The sequence below is a fragment of the Phaenicophaeus curvirostris genome, chromosome 3 (genome assembly GCF_032191515.1).
Source record: "Phaenicophaeus curvirostris isolate KB17595 chromosome 3, BPBGC_Pcur_1.0, whole genome shotgun sequence".
Lineage (NCBI taxonomy): Eukaryota > Metazoa > Chordata > Aves > Cuculiformes > Cuculidae > Phaenicophaeus > Phaenicophaeus curvirostris.
In genome coordinates this window covers 90,077,087-90,102,646 of record NC_091394.1, presented here as the reverse complement: position 1 = coordinate 90,102,646, position 25,560 = coordinate 90,077,087, and the positions used below count along the sequence as shown (strand labels likewise).

General features: G+C 36.9%; 1 protein-coding gene across 5 annotated transcripts in view; it reads right to left on the bottom strand.

Annotated features, from left to right (window-relative positions):
- The window catches only part of EFR3A (EFR3 homolog A), an 81,514-nt gene extending 58,528 nt beyond the window's left edge, over positions 1 to 22,986 (bottom strand). For 2 of the 5 annotated variants that reach the window (XM_069854671.1, XM_069854672.1), the window contains exons 1-3: positions 5,647 to 5,820; positions 1,946 to 2,022; positions 178 to 305 (exon numbers count right to left, since the gene is read on the bottom strand). In XM_069854671.1, the coding sequence (XP_069710772.1) occupies positions 178 to 305; positions 1,946 to 2,022; positions 5,647 to 5,737 (296 nt within the window). In that variant the 5' untranslated portion in view covers positions 5,738 to 5,820. Of the gene's footprint in view, positions 1 to 177; positions 306 to 1,945; positions 2,023 to 5,646; positions 5,821 to 13,638; positions 13,729 to 22,845 lie in introns of those variants that run through there. The other 3 variants (XM_069854673.1, XM_069854674.1, XM_069854670.1) reach the window with 3 other exon arrangements.
- Between the last annotated feature and the right edge of the window lie 2,574 nt (positions 22,987 to 25,560).

Genomic DNA, 25,560 nt, shown 5'->3' with positions numbered 1-25,560 from the left:
TATTTTCTTCCCTGTCCAGCTGAAAAGGAGTGACAGAGCAGCTGGGTGGGCACATGGCAGCCAGATAAGGTTAACTCACCACAAAGAGTCTGTCCTGCCTCCTAAACTTGATCAGAACAAACACAATGAAATGCAGCTACATGTCACCACCTATTTTTAACATTAACATTTCCTTACCCATAACGATGTCTGACAACATCCCTGGTCAGTCGCTCTGCTAGGTAAGCACCAATTCGATCCAGCTTTTCTGGTGCAGAAACTGCATAGAAAGTCAGCTTTTCCATATCAGCTTTAACAAGACCATCCTAAAAACAGACATTCAAAAGTTCACTGAAAGTATAAAGCTTTAAGTGTTTTTCATTTTGTGTGCTCAATATTTACAAAGTCTGAGCCTGGGAATAAACTACTGGAAAAAAAAAAAAAAACAAACAAAACCAACTCTTGAGCAAAACTGTCAATAGCTTAGGTGCAAAAATCAGCAACCGAAAAAAATAGGTGAACTATTTTTTAAAGGAATGAAGCAACTATCTTTCCCCATCATTTTTTGGGGGGGCAGGGCGGGAGGGTTCTAGCAGGAGAGGGAGGAGCAGGTATTTTTAAAAAAGGTTTTCGGTGAAATATGTTATAAGTTCTAAGATGTGCATTTTTCGTACTGGCACAATGTTTTTCTTTTCTCATTCACCACCCCTCCAAAGTCTATTTCATGTATAATTTTCAGACCATATACAACAAGATTGTAGTTTAACATTATTTCTTCAAATTTACTTCCTGGACAAACCTGACACACAGGGTACCTGAAGGCTAATTGTTAGAATAAGATCTAAAATTAACATATTAGTCCCAATGTGAATTGTGTTATGGATATCCTCAGGTGACAATATAATTACAATTATCAGTGAAACACCACAGACTGGCTTGTGTCCTGTACCAAACCAGTTAATACTAACAAAAGCAGAGACTAAGGACTGCCAACTCAGAGCTACTAAGCGAGATTAAAGCAACAAGACTGCAAATACAGCCATTCAGGGTGTTTCTAAAACTGTACAAAACAAGTAGATTAAACCAAATAACTATATAAACCCTTATTGTTCCATGATTTCAACAAACCATATACAGAGAAAACATTTTCTTTGAAGCCAGTAACATGCACTTATATAGTAACTGGCACTAAGTATTTTAAAGAAAAGTCCGCATACTTTATAAGATATAAGCTAAACGTTATACAAATGCTAATTGTTCTGCTCACTTCTACTAGATAACAAAATCTGTTAACACATTTGAAAAAATCTGGCAGTAGAAGTATAAACTCTGAATTAGCCTGAACCACCATGTGATTATGTGAAGATACAGGCATTACTAGATGATAACACAGAAACTATTTATTTTCACAGACAGTAAGAGTAGGGCTACAACACAGCTCCAAAAATGTCCAAGTGAAATGAAAAGAACTGAATATGACCAATGGTAAAAAAATAAAAAAAAAACAACAGCAAATCTCTTTGGATCATTACAGTCTACCAGAACTCTAAAGACATACACAGTAAATATGTCAAGAGATAGAAAACTAAAATCCTGCAGAAAAAGGTATCACCTGCAAAAATAAAACAAATGTTTATGGTTCTAGTAGTTACAAAATTAAGTGTTACCTCTGCTGTAGAATACCCTGTTCAATTAAATCTCTGTTCCTCTGAACAAAACATACTAATTTCACCCTTCAATATGCAAACCCCTGCTTTGAGAAGGAATTAGAGCAGATGATCTGTAGAAGTTACTTTCCAGCTAAATTGTTATACTAACCTCTAATAAAGCTATGAAGTGTTAAAGCAGAATTTGCTGTAAAATGTGAGAACAGACAAGAAAAACAAAATAAAATTACTAAAGCACAAGTTGCTAACAAAAAAAACTGCAAATGTCAATCTCTTAAAATTTTAAAGTCATCACTCACTTTTGGATCTTCAGGAAATATATTATCTACCAGACGCTTGTAGCGAGGTCGCAAAGCAGCACAGCAGCAGCACACTCCTGCAGAGAGATTTACCCAGCAGAATTTAGAATTAAGTTCTAGGAACTCTGGTATTTTCATGCTACACAAGTAGCTGACAAGCAAGGTGGAAAAAAAAGTTAACAGTGAATTCAGTTGCTTGTTACTGTCAGCAACAAAGCAAAATTACGGTAATTGAAAATGACTGAGAAGTCAAATAAGCAAAACTACTACAATAATGCAATACATGAGAAAATATGCAAGCATGTTAAGTATTAGAATGCACTTGTCATCCAGCTGTACATGCACAAAAAAATAAGATATTTTAAAATGTAGTAATATTAAAACACTTATCTTCATTCTGAACGATCATTTCAAAAACGCAACCAAACAAGCACTATGTTCACTCCTCTATAAAGAAAGTCAACTATGAAATCTCCTGTTTTACAGGCAATCATATAAAGCACAATATGAAAAACCAGCTCTCCCTTCATCATCACTATTTTACTGGGCATTAGACAAAAGACAGTCAACTGAAGTGACAAAAGGTATTTTTTTGATCGCATTTCTACTCTACTACCAACATTGTACTCATATAATCAGAACAATACACGTACTTGCAATTTTATTAATTTAAAAAGAATCATACTGCCTGTGTTAACAAGATAGAAATCTACAAAATATGGGGGTTTTTTTTCTAGCATTCACGACTACTAGAATTTGGGTAATTCCCATTTACTTGAACTAAAAACTCAACATAAAAAAAAAACTGAAAAAATATTTCTAGGTATCTGGTCCAATTGTTTTATCACTGCAGATTTATTCCCAAAGAAATTAAAAGTTTTGATAAATCAAGTTTTAAATGTTTCAGTGGACATACTGCCAGACTGGTCAAGCCTCATGTTAACGTTAAAGCAGCTCTTATACATAAGAACCAATAAACTGAAAATAATATACTGAACAACAGCATACCAAGTATGCAGGCAGTTCAGCGATTGCCTGGTCTTTCAATCCTCAGCACCTCAAGCATTCAGAGTACCTAAATATCTTACAGAAACCTAAAGAAAAGTATTCATTTATGTACTCAAAAAAAATCATAAAACACTTTGCTGGAAACAAAGCAAGCTGAAAAAGCTTTTACTGCAAATCAAAAGAAGGGAAAAGAATAAAGGATATCTTGGCAGAAACTTTGATGACTATAATTTATCTGCAATTTTTTCTCGATGTGAAGAAGCATTGGAAAAAAACCATCAGGGCTTGTATTCCTCTACTTAAGATATCCAAATAACCTTGGTTGTTTCCAACTAAATTTACCAGAACATCTGGGAGTCTCATGACAGAGACCTCTCCTGCTGTACCTGCTTTTATTACAAGACCCTGCATGCATAGATATTGTCCTATTCCACCTGTTCTGACACTACTTGTCTTTTGGACAAAAAGCTGAATCGCACTCATAGTCTGACAACTTAATCCTTGTAATTTATTTTAGCAGAAAAAATTATCAAAGGCAGGTCCATGATTTCAATAGCACACTTTAAGTTCTCCTCAGTGGTCTTTCCACCAAATTTATGAATTATAGAGTCATATATCATCAGTAAGTTTAGCACAGTCTTAAACTTCAATTCATAATGATAAGAACACAAAACACACAGAAATGAACTGGAATACTGAGAATTTTTGTGAGCAGATTTGTTACTACTGTTAATTTCATATGATTCCTTCTGCTGACATGCCCTGCTCACAGGATTCTAACCAATGTAAAAATGTACATTTACATAAAAGTGGCAGGTGCTAAGTAGATAAAATCAAAGCTATTCCATATGCCACTGAAAAATGTAGCTATCAAAATAGGTTAAAAAACTACTTGACTTGAAACAGAAATAATTTGCGTAGCTGTACGAATGTACTCTTTTGAGAGTAATGTTGTGTAGCTTTTTAACATTAAGTAAAATATTATAAAAAGGAGCATCTCATTAGGGCCTAGCATATCACCCAGTATTTGGAAATTCAAGTAACACCACCAAAATCCACAAAAACCAAGCCTAATTCTCTTAAATGTTTCTTGAATTAGGTATGCAGCTCTGCATCCGGCTCAACACATTTTGTGCTTGATTTTTCGTACTTGATTTTCTACCTTACGGATCACTAATGTTGGTGCAGAGTAACAGCATATTTAATTACTGCTAAGTGTAGCAAATATTCTTACAGTAACTACAGTAAAATATTATGCTACAGCTACCTAAAACATAGGAAGAACAGAAAATATCAGAAATAAAGTATGCAAGACAAAGGTAATTACATATTCTTCTAGCATTAGTTTCTTCCTCTCTGAATGGCAGAAGTGAAAATCCTTGCAAAGAATGACAATTTAGGTCTTCAAACAGTGTTTCAGAACCGTGGCAATTACATAAATTGGACATAAAACCTGGATACAGTCACTCCTTGAGAAGGATGAAATATCAGATAGCAGTACCAACTCATTCTAGCACCATTACTTAGTGGTTTCAGTTAATGGAAACTCAATAGTGTTCAAATACTACTCTTCAAATTTATGGTATTTTGACAATAAAAAAAAGGCCAAACAATAAACTTATTACATAAGCTCTAAAAACTTTCTCTTCTCCTCATCCTGGATTTTCAGTAGTATATTTACTTTGTTATATGCTTAATTATAGCACACTTATCTTCAAACTATAAAACTAAAATTAATATGAATTTTGTCATTAAAATAATTTTCTAAGAAACATTCAAACACTAGAAAGCTAGGTTTAATCTATCAAAGATTTCAGCCTCCAAAGGTATTTTGTGTGTAGAAATTTAAGCAGAGCAGTATCAGAAAAAAAATATAGGTAGGGTTTCTGAAGAACACTAAAAGAAAGAAGAAAAAAAGTAAACCTCAAAACAATTAAGTCATAAGAGAGACTGTGGGAAATTTATTTATCATTGCTCAGTGTTTTGACAGAACCACGAAAGATTAATAAAAACAAGAATAGTTTGTTTTTTTAAAAAACAAGTATGAATATTAAAAAAAAACCCATAAAAATCAAGTCTTAACAAGGCATATTAAAAGTAGATGGAAATAAAAAAAAAAAAACAAAGCCTAGGAACATTTCACTACATGGACCAGAAAAGATTAATGTTTTGAAAGATGGAAAGAAGCTGATGAAAAGAAAACAGTCTCTACTTCTCAGAGATAAAAAAAGCAGATAAAATTTGATCCAAACAAACAGATTCGTTTCACGTAAATAGGTGGTTTTGTTATTACTAAACAGTCACTAAGCCAGGTAAAGAGAACTTGTGCCACTCTATGTAAATTTATCTCCAAAATATCTTGTGACAACTCCTTTTCAGTAACAGGCAAAATTTACATTTTAATGGTCTTCCCCTCGAAGATATCTTTACATCATTTTATACAAGTAAATATGAAGGTTAAAGCAGTATCTACAGAGAAGTTCACACTGCTACGTGATAGTCAATATAAAAAGGTTTACTTCTGCAATGGTGGAATTTTCCAAGTTTAATGCTGTAATTTGCAATTTACATTTTAAGACCGTACATATTTCCCAGCTGTACAGATACCTCTTTTTTTTTTGCACACATTTATTCTACATAACAACAGTAAGAAGAATCAGTCCACATTATCAGAAAATGGTAATTTCACCTACCCAAACACATACATGGTCTTGGCTCAAAAGAAGCATTATAATCATAAGCTTTATCTTGCTCAACAGTTGGAACTTGAACATATTGCCTCATCCTGGATATGATTTCACTCCCCAGGTACTCTCTCCTTTTCCAGAAATTTGCTCTCTCACACTAGCACAGAAGCAGTTACTTCACTCCAGGGCTCTGCACTCTGTAAGCTTATCTGATTAGCTCTGGGACATCTACATAAAGCCACCAAACACGTGAAAAACTTCAGTATCAAATTCTGTTAACAAGGTCAGGCACAAGAAAAGAGAAAGGAATAAAAGACAGATTGTCAGTTTGTGATTCGCAGCTCATCACATTGAACTGCACAGAGCCAGATTGATTACTTCAGTGAAAATGCAGTTCATTTCTTCTGTGTCTAGAGAAAAAAAAAATATCAGTATAGTTTCAGAAAAGCCTGTGTTCAGTCAGCAGCCACATTATCACTGTAGAGTGATAAATATTGCAACAAAACCTACTCACTTTATCTTGCCGAAGAACAGTCAGAAAAAAAGTTATTTAAGGTAGACTGCTGACCAAAAAGCCTTTTTAAAAACAAGGTTTTATCTCTAAAATTAGAGAAGTGTTTAAAAAATTAATAGGTTAGTAATATTGACAATACTTCAGAATCTAAGAAGCAAGGATTACAGAATTTAAATCCTTAACATTCATACTTACAAAGACTACAATACATCAGGTAGAAAATAACTTTTGAGTTCAGTGATTCTGAAGTTACTTTCTGGTTTCCTGTTATTTCTCAACAGTTTTATTGTTTTACTTCCTACACTGTATCTACTTGGATTACATAAGTACAGGATTTTCCTATAGGTATTTTTAAAAACTCTGGAAATCATAAGGTACACAATCAATAATTTCCCCTAAATAACAAATCCATACCAATTCTAGACTGAAGAGACCAGTGCTAATGAACCAGTGTTTAATGCAAATATATTTAGAGGAAATGCTGAGGTGCACAAAAATTGTCACATTGTTTACTAAATAAACCCTGTTCCGTGAATTAGAAAAATAGGTATTACAAGCTAGTTTTATTTCAAATGAGTTTTTCTGAACATTCACAGCTACAGTTTACTTGTACAAAATTAGAGAAAAACAAAACCCGCAAGCTGACTTCCAACATAAAATACCAAACTCTACCCATTGAGTTTAAACCTGACAGATTAGTTAACTTTTTACTGCAACCAAGCCAAACAGAAAACATGTGGATTGTATTATTTATCTGTTGCTAGAATTTCTCTCAGAAAAATTTTAATAGTCCCTACTTTGTTATCTATTGTTTGCAGAACATTAACAACCTAAACCAACAATTCATGTTCACTCACTGAATATTTTTATTATGTCCAAAGCATAGATATAGTCATCCATTTACTGTCTTCCAAGACTTACTAAAATCCAATCCTACTCTGTAAAAAGAATAGCATAGTTAACATAAAAGTTGGAATCTACAGGTAAACACATGTTCTGCTAATGGCACAAAGAAACTGAGCAATATTAAAATTACCTTTGGTTGTTCAATGTATTTAAATAAAACTATGTAAAAATAAAGTACTTCAATTTTATACAGTAAACTTTCATTTTACTTTCTTTCCTGTATCTGAGATGAGAAATATAAACAAAAAGAAATTTGTATCAAATATCCAGAGGGAAGTGCATAAAATAACCCTTCAATCACTACACTGACTACACCTGGTTAGTTTTAAGTTTTTAGTATCAGTTAATGCCTTTAATTCAGAACTAAAACTATTTTCAAGGGCATTCCCCTTCTACCTATTAAAACCAGATCTAATATTGTAGAACAAGGGGATTATTTTGGCCATATAAGGGAGTTAATTAAAAATATTCTTCAACCTGCTATAAAAAGAATAAATTCTCTAAGGACATGCTCATCAGCCATAGCAACATTCCTGTAACATACTCCCAGGCAAGCACAGAACTCATCATCTAGACTGTATGAAGTCCTATTCCTCAGGTAAACCTCTCTACCTCTCACTCCAGTGCTACTTGACTTGTAAACAGTTGGTTTCCAGCCTCTGTGCACCAAAAACGCAGCAAGGAAAATATCCAATCATAGAATAGTTTGGGTTAGAAGGATGTTAAAGATCATCCAGTTCTAACCCCCTTGGCATGGACAGGGATACTCTCTACTGGATCAGACTGCTCAAAGCCTCATTCAGCCTGACCTTGAACACCCTGAGGGCTGGGGCTTCCACAACTTCTCTGGGCAACCTATTCCAGTGCCTCACCACCCTGACAGTAAAAAATATCTTCCTAATATCCAAATCCCTCCTCTTTCAGCTTAAAACCACTACCCCTTGACCTATCACTACACTACCTGACAAAGAGCCCCTCCCCATCTTTTGATAAGCAGATGAAATCTCTGTCTTAAGAACACAATCTTCATCTTGATGCAGATTTTTGACCTCCATGACAGCAAAATCTGAGTAACAGCCAATGTGGCAAATTCCATCCACTCCCTAAATTTGGCCATTTTCTATTTATTTTTAAAAATATTTTCCTGCTTAGTTAATTTGGAACAAATAAAAAACCCTGAACTTCGCTCCTAGAATTTAGTCTTACAGTAAAGCTGTAAAGCTAATTATAAAGCTAATTCTGGCGCGATATGACTTCAAGGTGTGTTCTTCTGTACTTGAATCAACATGGAGAGGTGCACAGCCTGCTACAGTGAAAAACATGCAAAAATAATTTGAATATAAGCATTTTGTGAAAACAAGAAATGACAACACATGTCAAGCTACAAGCAAAAAGGAGAAAAAAGCCACTAAGCTTCTTCAATGAAGTATTCTTTTCAGAACCATTAGCAATTAAAACAAATCCCCAGGGAAGATATTATCTTTGGGATGGTGCTTTTTAAAGACTTCTAATCCATTAAAAGGAAGTTTTCCATTACATCAAGTTCTCTAGTTGCATCCTTTTTCACAAGTTCCATGCCTGTAGTGTTTCCATACTGTCTCTTCTTTCTTCCACCTTTGTTGTTCTTGCATAGCAAGTTGTTTTACTTTCTCATTTCTACTCTCTTCAACATCACCTCCTCCTTTTCTACTCTGAGACACTACCAGCATTCTCCATTTTTAATGCAGCATTAATATCTAAAATTTATCTGGATCCAGTGAAAGGAGCCCTATGGTTTATCATGAATTTTAGGCCTTGTTGTTACTTTTCTTGTCCTTACTTATCTTCCTATTAAGCTGGCCACAGCCAGGTCATTTACTTCTTATCACTAAAGCAATACAAAAAAGGAATTTTGTCACTCTGACTTCAGAAGACACCTGGAAAGACACCTACATAAAGCTCCTTGACACCTCTCCACCACAGCTGGTAACCTGTGCACAGTAAAAAAAATGGGTAAAGTCTAACTTTCATTCCTGCTTTCAATATTGGGTTCACAGTCAGGAAACGAGTGCTAGGTGATAAATCCAGAGGAGGAAAACGAAGAGGTTTTGTGTCATGATACTCCATTTCTAAACAAACACTGATTTCATAGTAAGGTTTTTCATAAATCAGTGAAAAATGGGGACATAAGCAAACTACTGAACTAAAGGAGGAAGAGAGGGAAAAGAATGCACGTAGTGCTTTGTGCAATCTCTAAGGCATGTGAATAGGCATTAATTCCTCCATCCAGACAAGCAGCAGAGCAGAAGCACATTCTTAACAAACAATCACAAAATATCCATTGTACTTAAACGACTCATCCAGTAACACACTGAGCCAGCAGGATATCCTTTACCTACTATTTAGTTTAAAATAAAAAGAAGTATTGACATTATCCCAGTAACCTCCTGCTACTCTCATGACTTAATACAAACACTCTGTCCAAACACCTGGCTTCTCCCATGATACAGTGGGTACAGAACAGCATCTCCCCATCTAACCCTGGCATAGAAGTACACTCCCAGTACCAGACTGACTAAACTGTCCAAAGCCTGGCTTCAACTTGACCCTAACCAATTCTCTAACCTAGATGAGCAGTTTTCAGAATACGAAATCCTTGAACTCTTCGCATCTGCAGAGGACCACTGCAGTGACAGACAAGCGTGCCGTTACCTTTGTAGGCACTCAAACACCAACAAACTTGGTTTACATTCCTCCATGGGTTCCATGCAGGGGAACTGCAACACCTGCACCCTCCATACCACCTTGTTTCCCCATTGTAGCACGTAGGAAGCAATACCTGACATGGAAGACCATTCTGCAGAGGATGCTGCAATGTCTCAGGATTGAGACGGACACTGAGCATGAAGGAGAGGGAAGACACTGTGGAAGACATGGTTGAAAGATAACAAGACAAGCAGTGGTCATGGGTCAGTAACGAGCATTTCCTGAGGGGTGCCCAAGGGCAAAACTATTCCAAAAGGGCCACTTGTCTTCCTCTGGAGCCTTCAAACTATACTTCTGGTCAGCAGGTTGGTCAACTACAGGCGAAAATATATATACTTGCCTAAGTGCCTTGGTGAGCTTTTGTGACTGCTATTTAAGTCCAGACTACAGAATCCCACCTAGATGCTTAAGCTTGGTGATACCTTTTCTTCCCAGCTCCAGCTTCAGCCAGCAAGGCAGACAGCTGACAGGGACTTTCTCTGTGCCACTCTCCACGTGCTCAGTTCTATTTCTAAAGCTTTTAAACTAGATTTGCCACACTCCCTCCCATTGCATTTCCTCAGATTACTGGATACAGGTCTCGGTCTCATTCTCAGGAAGGAAGGAAGTTACTTTGTTATTTGAACACTTGCTGCTCACTTTTGTTTTTCTACAAGAACTGACATAAATCATTGCCTTTAATGAACACCCTTTGTACGTGCCTGCATTTTGAGGATGAGAGAGGAGGGGAAGAAGAGGTCACAACAAGAAGCCACAACAAGAGCACAGGGTCTGGATACAGGTCTAGGCAGAGCATCAGGACATGGTACATTGACAGACCGTTAAGTAGGGGCTAAAGCAAAGCCAAGCATCTTGCAGCGACACTGCAAATTCCACAAGAACCCATTGTAAATGTGGTGAAATTACAATTAATGATACATTTAAAGTCTCAGGTTTATAGCAGAAGAATAGATGGATTATTTAGCATCTCTTAGAACACTCAAACACCATGAACAGTTCTGATTGTCAGCAGATGTCTTGATTCCAAGGTCAGAGTCATGGAAGAAACGGGAATGACTCCTAACATGTGAGAAAGTTGCCAAAATGTTTAAAGATTTCCCTTGCTGGTCAGCTGAAATCTGTATGACTTGGAAGCCAATTCTTTTTATGAAGCTGTGTCTTCCCCACACCAAGCAATAGATGTAACAGTGTCAAACACTTCCTACTTTGGAAAGGTCATGAAGATTTTGACAATACTACTCCTTTGCACCATCTGAGGAGATCTTGAAGGATGGCACTGCTAAACTCACCACTTGCTCTACAGAAGGAAAGCTCACTTCAAACCAAAGAGTAACTGGTCAGCAAGTGGCCTGGGCAGCAAGTCTTCTCAGGGTGATTAACACTTGAAAATTTGTGCACTGAAAAAATCTCAATGCAGAAAAGTACGAAGAAGTTTCCTGACTATTTGTACTTTTTCCATTTTCTTATGACAATGCAGCTTGTTTTCTTGACCCAGTCCACAAGGGAGGAACACAACTGCAGTGATAAGAGCTCCCAAAACCTTAGGCTGCTGCCCATCTTTCTCCTCAGGGGATGCTCAGAATAGCTCTGTCATTTTATCACCAGTATCCTGTGACTCCTGTATCTAGGCTGGGAAGATTAAATTCTCAACTCACAGCCCTTGTTACCCAAATGCACAGTGCTGAAGAGGATAACAGAGTAGGAACCACATTGTCACTTGAACTGCACCCAGAAGAAAAAAAAAGGCATGAGAAGCTTTCTGTGAGCAAAACCAGCATGTGTGTCACGTTTAAAAGTCCTGATAATGAGGAAGCAAAGGTTCACAGGCCTTCTTTCTGGAGGCCTCAAACCAAATACAGTAGAAAAGTTTAGCTCAGGGAACTGGATTTTAACTAGTTCAGAGTAAACCGCTGAAACTGTATATAAACTTGTGTTCATCTCAATATCTTTTTTCCTATTAAAACACTCCAATTGACAACATAGGTATGACCAGAGCTTCAAAAACAACTTTCACCCTCGTTTGAGTACACTCAGCTACAGACTTCCATACATACACACAAATTTTGAAAAGCATAGCATCATTTTGCTAGCTCAAACTATCAGAGACAGATCAATTGTAAGCATTCCCAAGCCACATTTAAAACTCTTGAGTGCACATTTCAGGTCAAAGCATAGACCTTAAAGAGCAAAATACTGCAACATGTCCAAGTGCGATTTAGAATCACAGTCATGCTCTTGGCAAAAAATGAAAGGACCAAGACCTCTGAAAGATCTCAAACTGGACATGAAAAGGAAATCTGAGTTATGCAGGTGGCAATTATTCCTTAACATCCTGAGGTCTAGAATTCCACTTATATTTTATATGGTATAATTTTTTTTTAAATGGCACTGATTTTAAAAAGAATGAGAAAACGTTAATTTTGAAATTAAATACTTAACTTTTCTCACATAATTGTTGGGGATTTGGCACAACTATACAACAGATTAGTTCTTACTGCCATGTTTCTAGTTTAGAAAAACAATTCAAAATTTGAAAGAAGCCAAAGTTCTTAAACACAGATTATCAGTACTTCACTAGTGTTTATTTCATAAGGCCAGTTATCTGCGCATATAATTTATCAAAGGCTAGACAGTTCTTTAAATATAATTAACCACTTCTGCTCTGTATTAGGAGTATGTAAGTCAGATTACTGTAATATTTACTCTATTACTTATTTAAACTTCTGCTAAGGAAAACAGCAAGTACTCGATGAACATAATTGATTTTTTTAAATTTTTTGTACCTGGCTGAATTAAGAAGTTTCCTAGTTTACAAATGACTTACTAGTCTTGTGATCGTTAAATATATGAGTGCAAAACAAGGATTCTATAACTATTTTAACTTTTGAAGTGTGAACAAGTATGACACATGCCTTGTGTTAGAAAATTCCATATTGGCCTCTACGTGGGTACCAAAAGGCTCATATTCTTTGAACTAGCTGGGTTACCAGTAAGAGCCATCGGTCATTCCCTTGAACACAAGCAACAAACAGAATTTGCTAGTATATTTCACAGACAATTCAGTATTCTAGAGTTTGTAAAAAGAACTTCAGCTGTTCAGCTAAGCACCTTCAAAATAGCAAAATGGAGCACTTCTCATCTTTGGACATGATCATTAGCTGAAATCCACAATTTAGCAGATGGCTCTGGTGGTGTGACAGAGTCTCATTCACATCCTAAGTACTACTCTCTGCTCACTTATGTCTAATTGCTGCATGAATTAAAAGCATAGAAATATTGAATAATTGGGGTTGGAAGGGACCTTTAAAGGTCATCTAGTCCAACACCCTGCAGTGAGAAGGGGCATCTTCAACTAGATCTGGCTGCTCAGAGGCCCATCTGGCATGACCTTGAATGTTTCCAGGGATGGGGCATCTACAATCTCTCTGGGCAACATGTTCAGTACTGGACGTTACCTGTATTGGATTGAAAAAAAAAATCAACTGATTGGATTGAAACATTACAAATGATTTCTTGAATGATATAACTACCTAAAAATAAAATAGCACTCTTTGAAAGCAAAGAATCATGTACACAGTTAAATCTTTCTTCAGCAATTCACGAAGTAACCAATTCCGTAGAAAGCCACTGATAGGAAATAAAATCCATACACAATGTAAAGGGAAAGTCAATGTATTTTTAAAAGCAGATTACCTTGGTCTTTTCACAGAGATATGCATTTAATCACATAATGGAAAACCTACCCCCCCAAAAAAAAACCAACAATATTTCTTTGTTGTCATGCATCAAAAAAACAGGACACTTGCATGCAAAATCAGCATGAGCCTTCTTACCCTTTCGTCCCATGATTGAGAAATGAATAGCAAACAGTGCTGCACATGAAGGTTAATCGACTGATAGGAAAACCAGTTGCAAAGTGATTTCTGTAAATAACAATGATAGCCAAATTTTAATAAAACCTTAAAAAATCAAGCTATTAAGCTACATTTTACCATTTGTTGAACTGGCCATGTATGGATTATAAGTACATAAAAGCTTGGATGTAGACAGAATTATGTTCATGTCTACAGCACTTAGTTTCCTATGTCACATGCCCAGACTGCATACATATAAACAACAAGAGCTAAAAAAAAGAAAAGAAATAAAAATCTTCAGGTTTTGACAAGGAAAGGATGAGAAGAAATTCTTCACTTCTTGGCTGAACTTTGTTCCAAAACAAATGGAAGGAATGAAATATAGAATTATATTAATAATGTTACTGGACATTATTGGTTTTTTTGATAGTGGGATGGCCTACACAGCACCAGGACTACAGGCTTCAGATGGGAGCCACCTTTCTCAGAGGGGGACGAAGGTCTTCGCCCAGGAGCTTGCAGGGCTTTTAGATAGGGCTTTAAACTAGATTTGAAGTGGGAGGGGGTTGACATCAAGCTAGTCTATAATAAGTGGTAGGAAGATGGGTGGCAGGGGTCAGGTGCTAGGGAGTATACTTCTCTAAAACACCTTGTAGGTAATAAAGGGTCCACTGGGAAGGTGATGCAACCAGCAGCCCAGCTGAAGTGCCTTTACACTAACACACAAAGCTTGAGTAACAAGCAGGAGGAGCTGGAAGCTACCGTGCTACTAGAAAGCCATGATCTAGTTGCCATCACGGAAATGTGGTGGGAAAAATCCCATGAATGGAGCATGGCAATCGACAGCTACAGGCTGTTCAGAAGGGACAGACTGGGAAAGGAGGGGTAGAGGTGTTGCCCTCTATCTCAGGAAAGGGATAGAATGTGAAGAGCTGTAGTTGAAGAGTAGCCACGAACAGGATGAGAGCTCGTGGGTCAAAATTAAGGACAGAAGAACCAATGGGAACCTTGTGGTTGGTGCATACTACAAGCCACCTGGTCAAGGAGAACCAGAAAACCAACTGATGAAGTCTTCTTCCTCCAGCTACAGGAGGCTTCATGCCTGCAAGCTCTCATCCTACTTGGGGACTTCAACAACCCCGACATATGCTGGAAAAGTAGCACAGCAAGCTGCAGGCAATCCAGGCAACTCCTGGAGTGAATTGAAGATAACTTCTTAGTCCAGCTGATAGAGATCCCCACCCGAGGAGATGTAATAATGGACCTTATAGTCACCAGTACAAGTGAACACATCAGTGATATTAGGATTGGAGACAGCTTGGACTGCAGTGATCATACACTGGTGGAGTTCAAGGTCCAAAGGGATACGGGACAGGTGAGGAGCATAATCAGGACACTATATTTCAGGAAAGCAGATGTCCAGCTCTGCAAGGAATTACTCCATAGGATCCCCTGGGACGTGGTCCTCTGAGACAAGGGAGTGGTACAGAGCTGGAAAATATTCAAGGATATTTTCCATAAAGCGCAAGAGTGCTCAGTCCCTGTATGTAGAAAATCAGGCAGGGAAGGGAAGAGACCGGCATGGCTGAGTTGAGACCTGCTGGTTAAACTAAAGAAGAGGACACTGCACAGGCAGTGGAAGCAGGGATGGGTAACCTGGAACGTGATAGGGATGCTGCCCGGTTGTGTAGGGATGAGGTCAGGAAGGCCAAGGCGCAGCTGGAGCTAAACTTGGCAAGGGAACAAAAGACTAACAAGAAGGGCTTCTACAGGTACGTCAATCAAAAGACGAAGCTCAAAGAGAACGTACCCCTACTGTTTGGAAATGGTGATCATGTATCAACAGATGAGGAGAAGGCTGAGGTACTTAACTTTTTTGCCTCAGTCTTCCCTGATAGCTGCTCTCCTCACCCCTCCTGGGTCATGCAACAGCAAGATGGTGACTAGGTGGGTAAACCCCTCCTACTATAGAGGAGGATCAGGTTTGTGACCACCTGAGGAACTTGAACGTACATAAGCCTATGGGACCTGATGAGATATACCGCAGAGTCCTGAGGGAATTGGCAGATGTGGTTGCCAAGCCACTCTCCATGATATTGGAAAAATCATGGCAACTGGGAGAAGTACCTGGCGACTGGAAGAAGGGTAACGTTGTGCTCATTTTTAAAAAGGGCAGAAAATACGACTCTGAGAACTACTGACCTGTCAGCCTCACCTCTGTGCCTGGGAAGATCATGGAACAGATCCTCCTGGAAGCTATGCTAAAGCACATGGAGGTAATTAATGGCAGCCAGCATGGCTTCACGAGGGGCAAATCCTGTATGACCAACTTAATGACTCTCTATGATGGAGTAACCTCGGCAGTGGACAAGGGAAAACAAACAGATGTGAACTATCAAGATGCTGTAAAGCCTTTGACACGGTCCCACACAACATCCTCCTCTCTAAATTGGAGAGATATGGATTTGATGGGTGGACGGTACAGTGGATAAGAAACTGGTTGGATGGTTCTATTCAGAGAGTAGCGGTCGATAACTCTATGTCCAGATGGAGATCCGTGACAAGTGGTATCCCTCAGGGGTCCATACTGGGACCAGGGCTGTTTAATATCCTCATCAATGATATTGACAGCGAGATTGAGTGCACCTTTAGCAAGTTTGCAGATGACACCAAGCTGAGTGGTGCAGTTCCCACAGTGGAAGGATGGGATGTCATCCAGAGGAACCTGGACAGGGTGGAGAAGTGGGCCTGTGAGAACCACATGAGGTTCAACAGGGCCAAATGCAAGGTCCTACTCCTGGGTTGGGGCAATCCCTGTTTTCAGTATACGATGGGTGATGATGTGATTGAGGGCTGCTGTGTCGAGAAGAAATTGGGGGTGCTCCTTGATGAGAAGCTCAACAAGAGCTGGCAACGTGTGCTTGTGGCCCAGAAGGCCAACCGTATGCTGGGCTGCATCAAAAGAAGCGTGGCCAGCAGGGTGAGGGAAGTGATTCTTCCCCTCGATTCCTCTCTTCTAAGACCTCATCTGGAGTACTGTGCCCAGTTCTGGAATCCTCAGTGTAAGAAGGATATGGAACTATTGAAAGTGTTCCAGAGGAGGGCTACAAAGATGATCCAAGGGCTGGAGCACCTTCCCTATGAGGACAGGCTGAGAGAGTTGGGCTTGTTCAGCCTGGAGAACAGAAGGCTCCGAGGAGATCTTATAGCGACATTCCAGTATATGAAAGGAGCCTACAAGAAAGCTGGAGAGGGACTATTCATAAACGCTTGTGGTGATAGGACAAGGGGAAATGGGTATAAACTGGAGAAGGGCAGATTTAGACTAGGCATTAGGAAGAATTTCTTCACCATGAGAGTGGTGAGACACTGGAACGGGTTGCCAAGGGAAGCTGTAGATGCCCCATCCCTGCAAGTGTTTAAGGCCAGGCTGGATGGGGCCTTGGGTAACCAGATCTAGTGGGATGTCCTTGCCCATGGCAGGGGGTCTGGAACTAGATGATCTTTAACCCTAACTATTCTATGATTATTTGCAATGTGTTAATATAAGTGATTTTCACTATCTATGGAACTGCATCCGAACATTAACTTTCCCAAATGGGGTTAGGATATTGCATAGGTAAAGAGAATTAACAGCTAACAGAAAAAAACCCAAATGAACACCTGTTCAAAATTAACAAGTCTTAAAGAAACCCAGGCAGATTTGTTAAAGAATATGGAAGCAACTACCCCATCAGCTTACAAAGTTGCTTATGGTTTCATGAATGAAATAAACAGATCTACAAAGACCTACAGTTCTCCAGCTACAACTTCCTGGGTTTGTTTTTCTTAGCTTAATGAAAGGATACACTGAGAGAAGTTCCTACATTTTCTTATCAGTGTAGAAAAGAAAATAATTTAAAAATCAGCTCAAAAAAAATCTGTATGTAAATATGTATGTGATGAAAGCATTTATTGTTCTAGATTTTGAGACCACAGTATTCTAACAGTCACAAATATTCTGAAATACGGTTATTTTCCTTTACTGGTCTAGGTCTAGCAAATGGCAAACTGCTAAAGGTAGCCCAAACCGCGACATTCCCTTGGCAGTTGTTTTTCAAGTTCCTGTGTTGGTTAGTTTAGTATTTAAAAGATGGACATGGTACAGGGCTACTTGTTTCTTCTGAGGTACTAGAATCAAGCAGCAGAAAATTACTTGAGATACTTCCCCATTTAACTCTTCCATAATAACCAAAACATGCAAAATTTATAGGATTACAACATATTTATTTTAACTCTATTCCAAGTAGTCAACGATACTATCAGAAAACTACTAGGTTTCTACTGTATTTAAAATAAATTACAGCAATTATGAAATATGCTTCATTAATTGGAAGGGGCCATTTAGGTTTTTAAAATATCAAGGGTAAATGAGAAACACACTCCAGATGAGAAAAAAAAGTATGTTAGATAGAAAGACTGGAGGACATTATTAATTAGGACTATGGCATCATGTTCACTAAAAACATTATGGATATTTTAAAACTGTATTGCACAGGGAAATAAAACTTCCCTTCTCAATAATGATCTTGTTATTATATATAAAAACTAGAATTACAAAAGACAAATAAGTTAATTTCCCAAAATTGTTGTGAGAGAAGAATCTCAAAATGAGATTATCTGCCTTTTAAAATGAGTTAAGAACATTAAATATAAGTTAAGAATTCACTCATTTCAAATTCTATTTCAAGTGCTGTTTTCATTCCTACACTTGGCAAGGAAGCTCTGTTCAGAAAGAAAATTATAATTGTAAATGTTTGTTGGGTTTTTTTTGATTGGGAGTACGTGGGTTGGTAGGTTGTTTAAAGACCATGAAACAACTTATCTGAAACCAGTAATGTCCAAGAACAAAGGAAAAAGATAATCAAAATTCATTTGTTCTCTCGTCTGTTTTCATCTCACACAAACAAGGGAAGCCACCAGGACACACCAACTGCAGACTGACTGTCTCTGCAAAGACAGCTGGCAAAAAACCACATGGTGTCTGGAAAGCTGAGGAAATAAAATTATGTGCAGTTTTAATGAGAAGCAATCGATGCACTTGGAGAAGCATTCTGAACTTACCAAAACAGTCACTTCACAACAAGCCAAATCATGGAAGATTTTCCATATTACTGATAAATGTATCTCTCAAAACAGTGTTGGTCTCTTTTTTAACTGGCAAATACTTGACAGAATAGCATATGGGCCAGGGACATTCATATTGGTAAACTGCACAGGAGTTATTCGAGGGGAAAAATGTGGGAAAACTACTTTTGTCAAAATACTTATTTTTATTTATTTACTCTCTTAACTCACATATTACAGTCAGTTATAAAAGGATCTGCTAAATCAGCAGCTAAGATCAATTTAATGTAGCAATCATTATTAGCAACCCCTTGCAAAGTAAAGATTTAATTACGTCAATAGCAAAACAGAAAAGAAAACCAAACGCAGAATCACAGAATCACAGAATAACCAGGTTGGAAGAGACCCACCGGATCATCGAGTCCAACCATTCCTATCAAACACTAAACCATGCCCCTTAGCACTTCGTCCACCTGTGCCTTAAACATCTCCAGGGAAGGTGAATCAACCACCTCCCTGGGCAGCCTGTTCCAGTTCCCAATGACCCTTCCTGTGAAGAATTTTTTCCTAATGTCCAGCCTAAACCTCCCCTGGTGGAGCTTGAGGCCATTCCCTCTTGTACCACAAACAAAATACATTCTTACAGTCAACAGCTGTTCCTACCTGTATCATATAATTTTTCTAATCCAAGCAATTTCATTTTAGTATAAAATCTGCCTTTAAGTTAAATATTTAATTGAAGTCAGGGAATGAAGCCAGTAACTAGGTCAGCTATTTCTGAAAAAAAAATAATTATCTACCAAACTGTTTCAAGCGTCTGATTAAGTGTGAATATCTGCAACATAGTGTCCAAAAAGAACAGAGTCTTAAACAAACGTTTTTGATATATGATTTAGCAATGTTTTTTCCCTTAACAGGAGCATTTGCAACATTTCAATCCAAATGCAGCCAACAAAAGAAAAGCTATCAAAATCATCCGCATTCCGTAACAGAAGTACATTAAAGGAAATTATCTGCATAGATTACTGAATTTTTTTTGTTCTCAAATGAATTGAGAGCAAACTTGTGACACATGAAAAACGCATGCTGACTGTGCTGCAAAGGCTACCTGGTTACAAGTTCCTTGGGTTTGTTTTTTTAAATAAAAGGACTAATTAATCTTTTGATCCACAGTTTCTTTGTGATAAAGCACAGATAAATCAGTCAATAACATAGCGGTGGCTCAAATCTATCAATTCCTGTATTACAATAGCAGTGAGAAAACACATTTGCTTTCTCAGCATTGCAGAACTTGCATTTCAAATTCAGATGAAGACATCATATTTGTAAGCACATCTTGCACCAATGCCCATGTTATTTGTACAAGAGGAGCTTTGCATAAATTTACACAGCTACAAAGAATATAGGAAAAGCAAGGCTTTGGCAAGGTTGCTACAAGTGCTGCAGCAATTAAACAGCATTACACTTCCACTGCACACTAAATGGCAAAACAAATGCCATGGCTAGTCAAAACCAAGCACTTTTGCATCTTAAGATTAAGAAAGCAGACTGAAAATTTTCTATTTATGGGCTATTACTGCATTGAGATTGAAACCTTAACATTATTTCATTAAGGACAACTGCAGCACTACATCCCCATAGCCTTACACAGGATCACTAAACAGCAACATCATTTGAAAATCTGATAATCCACACAACTGAGATGACGTTAAGTAAGACAAACATGACCTTTGGTTAACTGTCTACATTCATCTCTCTCCCTCTCAATAACACATTGCAGTTCTGACTACATTTCTGTTTTTTAGAAAGTTGATATTGATGGAGATAAGTATATTTTCCTGTGAATGTTCCATGTACTACAACTTCAAGACTGACTTCTAAAGTGTCTAAGAGACTAATTAAGTCTCCTTGTCCAGTATTTCTATAACAGCAGTACCTGGGGCTCTTCTGACCTTCTAAAACATCACTTTTAGACTCAGACCCTCCCTAACAACTGTACGGGGCGGGGGGAAGGAGATAAAAATATTACCAGGAACTGATACTGAGGCTTAAGAAAGCAAGCAGGTCAACTCTGAAAGAGTTGGTCAGCATCACCTGAGAATGCAATCAAACTTTCCTTTTATCTAGATTTTATTCTTCTACATCATTTATAAAGAACTCATTGAAGCATAAAAGAACATTTTTGGTAAATATTTCAGTATAACAGCCTTTTTCACATTTTATTCAATAAGATGCTCAACACACTGGTTGATGCGTGGGATGAGAGAACTCCATGTGAAAAAAAAAATAAATACCAACCCTTAAAAACAACTGAGCTTTTCAGATTTCAAGGACAAATACTTTCAAGATTTCAAAGTAACACTAAATAGCAGCAACCTGTTTCATCAATATGCTCAGAAAAGAATCCTGTGGAATGTCTGAAAAAGCCTTAATTGGCAGGCAGAAGCTCTCTCTTTCATGTGCAACAATGCTATAGTCTTGAAGGCTGTCTCTGTGCACATTAATAAAAAGTACAACTAGCCACAAGGTAATACTTGCTTGCATAAAATTCTAATCCTACGTCTTCATAACCACAGTTTTTGGAAGGAAAATATTAAGAAAGTACTGTTATTTTGTAAGAATTGCAATATACATGCATCTGTTAAGTTACCTTCCCTTCACCCATGCACTTAAACTCATCTAACCCTTCACCCGTGCACTTAAAAAACTCATCTTAAATAAACAGAAGAGAAATAAGCAGCTGTGTAGTCCTTGCTACGCAGATAGATACACTACAGATACATAGCAATCAGTTGTTTTGGTCTCCTTTAAGTTCCACCAGACTCTTTAGTAAACCCTGAACATAAGCAGATCTGGTTTAAAAGCCAAAAAAAAAACCAAAAACAAAACACCAAACAAACTTACTTTTCCCGTTTAATTTTTAAAAAACCCCACACAGTCCTTCACAGCAAGAGAGGCCTTAAGAGCACTAAACACTCAATCAAAACACAGTAGCAATTCATCAGATTGCAAAAGTTGAACCACGGTACAGTTGGAGCAATTTATTCCAGGTGCTTCTTATGTAAATATACAATACAATACATAACTCCTTGCTACCAAAAAAGAAAAAAATAATAATTTTTATGTTGAGGAGCATTTTCAACTATTTACCACAAAAGCAGAAAACACTTGAATACTTACAGTAAGGTATTTTACATGACAGCGGTTAAATCAATGCAACACATGAAAGTACTTTAACAGTTACAGAAGAGTCATTTGTAGAAGTATGACTGTGTAACACAAAACTTAGGATTACTATACGACATTTGAAAGTAGCCAGCAGTCACAGCTCACAACAAATGCTCAAACATTTCCTCATTAAATTAAACACTTGTGAAACTCATCACAAACATATAATTAAACAGAACACAATATGATTGGTACTGTAACAGCAGGAAATCTGCTTTACTGACAGACTGTGGTTAGCAATTTTATCAGAGACCATGCAGAACTTTTAAAAAATTAAACAGAAAAATAATTAAAAAACAATAGTTGGAATTAATGCTATCATAAAATACTTCATAACATGAGCCTTCGCATTAGACAAATCTGCTACTCTTCAAGGTAAATAATAATTTGCTGCTTAGAAACATCTGCCACAAAAACCTCCTTTAACTTCGAATGTTAAAATTATAAGCCTTATCGGTTTATACCCTAAAGAATAAATCTATCTTCTATAAACACAATTTGTAATTTTCCAAATATAAGGTTATAGCTATGTCAGAATCTCTTTTTATTTTTTTAATACATCATTTTTCAAACATACTTGAAATCACAAAATGCATCAATGTTAAACTGTGAACTTCTTATCGAAAAGGAAAATGCAGAACCCATTTTCCTTTGAAAAATTCACGGAGATTTACAAAGGCTGAGGCTGGACAATACTGAGATCTTAAATATCCTCAGAATTAAAGCAAGTATCATAATTTGGGGTATTTTCCATTTTAACTTTTGATAGAATTTTTTAACCCTTAAAGAAAATACCACAATAGTAAATACCCCTAAATACTGTATTAACACATGTAAGGTAACAATACTTACTGCCAGGCATTGTTAAGCAGGAATCTGTCTTCAATTTTGCAAAAATATAAGCTACAAAGAAAACAAATATTAAGTCAAGATAATAGTTTTAGACAATTTACATCCCAATATACGTAGAAACTTATGCAGAATGAGCCAAATTCACATTCTTCAGCTCCAGTATGAAAGAGGCTGTTACCACAGAAACCCCAATATCATTTTATCTGACCAGATTATATATAGATTTTGCCAGTTCTTGAAGTTTAGTCATTCTGTGTTTGCATATGATGCCTGAATAAACATCTCTCTCTGTATTTATTGGGATGACCTTTTGGAACTGCCACTGTTTACAATGTTAAATGGTGTGTAGCCTTATAGGACATTTCAAATGTGAACCACAGCACTTTCTGTTTAAATGCCCGTGAAATATTTCCATTCTATAGGAAGAAAATTGATGCTGAAAAGCCCATTTTCGCCAAGTATCAAAATAAAAAATAGACTTCAGATCAGAGGAGCAAACTACTACAAACAATAGCTGCTCAAAGCGTTTTTGATGCAATTAGACATTTTCACACAATTAACTTAACTGAAGATACAACAATCAATTTTGGGGATAAAAATAGCCTAATCTACCATTTGTTTAATTAGCATTCAAATGCAAATAATTTGAAGATCTTTATATATCAAACCAACACATTTGGGTTTTATTAACTGACAAACGCAACCTCCGTGCAAACATACCTTTTCAGAAATAAGAAAAAAAACTCAGTTAAAGAGACTGAGTTTTGATGTTTTCAAAGATAAAATATTTTAAATTTTAAAAATCCACCTAATATTTGTTTACAAATGCATACCAAAAACTATAATCTCAGACACTGATGTGAGAATAAGTATTTTATTTGGTCACAAGATATGTATTAATGATCACATACTAGAAACTTTATTCTCATTGTATATGCATTTGAATCAAAGTCTCCAACTAGCTGATCGCAACCATGATTAAAAATAGTGCTTCAAAGTAATTTATTTAAAACACCCTACCCCATTAGAAGGCTGTATGTCCTGTCCCTCTCCAAGGACAGAATTAGCAGCATAATTTAAAAAAACCAACCAAACAAAAACAACAACAAAAAAAACCCACAACCCATGTGTAGTTGATTGTGATGTTCAACAGACACAGGGAAAAGTTAATCTAATTTAGAGCGCAGCTAAGAACTTAGTTGAGACATTATAGGAAACGGATTGACTGACATTTTAGAATATAAAAATGCAACGAGCCTGGTAAGAGGTCCAAGGAAGCCAAATGCCAGAGACTCAGCATTTTACTGATCAGCACCAGCAATCAGATATTCAATAAATTCTGCTGGAATATTATCACTGTTGCCTCTAGCAAAGTCAACTAACTTCAAAAGATATTAAAGCAGGAATTACAAGAAAAGTTGTATTAGCAACTAAAACAGGATTTCAAACTGAAGGTGTTGATTTTGTATTAAAAAGTTCACTGAATTTCTAATAGTTTTATGATCTGTAACAGGACCAAAAATTCAATATGGAAGTGTCCTGCCTTCTACCTGCAGAACAGACTACACTGTTACTTCTCCATAAAATCTTCAATCACAAGCTCATTATGCCTAGGGCGAAGCTCAGTTTACAGATGCTGATTTCTGTTACAGCAGAACAGAACTAAAATAAAATAGTGAAGCTTCCCACCATAAGTCTCTCCTGCTGTTTGTCAATAAATTAAATTTTACACATCAAGAGACAGGAAAAACTAAAACCAGAATTTGATGAAATAAAACTTGGCTACAATTAGAAAAAAGGACATGGCAAACCATGAGACATAATGTAGTTTTCCTAAGTATTCTTAACACTTATGAGTTTAACATGTTCCATGTCATTTTGTGATGTACCGATACAACGTCTCCTGCACCAAAGCAACTGAATCCTGGATTTTAAGGAGGTAAGTAACGGTCATGGCTACTCTTCTGCGGAGGACTAAAGTTAGCGTGTTTTCCTAAGGATACAATACTAATTCTAAACACAATTATAATCAAAGTACAATGCTAGTGAATGTACCTTATAAAGCAGGTCATCGTTTATATGATACTTTTCTTAACAAAACCTTTCACTTTAGTTTGAAGGAGATCCTACATAATTTGGCTAGCAAAAAGAAAACCAAGGTTGATTTATTTATTAGATTCAAGCAGTGCTCACAGGAGTAAAAATACACTTTGTTCCACTTATTTGTTTGGATAATATTCTTGCAGTTACATGTTTACATGTGATATTTTTGTCATTAAATAACCTGGGATCTGAAATTAAAGGTCAGCTAACTAGCAAAAACTATTTCTTATTATTACTCCATAAAAGCACTGAAAGCCAAGCAGAAGAGCAAACATCTTTTTCCTATCTGCCCTACATCAATAGATCTCTGTAACAGATTTAAATGAAACAATGTATACATATAGGTACTATAGGTAAAGAAACAGAAGTTAGCATACCTGTATTTTCTTATATTAAGTCCACCATTACATTATTCCATTATGTAACACTAAAAATTATTAACTTGGTTTTGAATATTCAAAATTAAATTGCCAGCTGGGCAGCTATCCATTCCTCCAAATTAAGTCAAAGAAGAATACGGGTTTAAGCACCTTTGACAGTCAGGCAACCCAAGCTGGGTAGACTTGAGCTGAAAAATTAAAAATATACTGCACATTAAGTTCTTACATCACT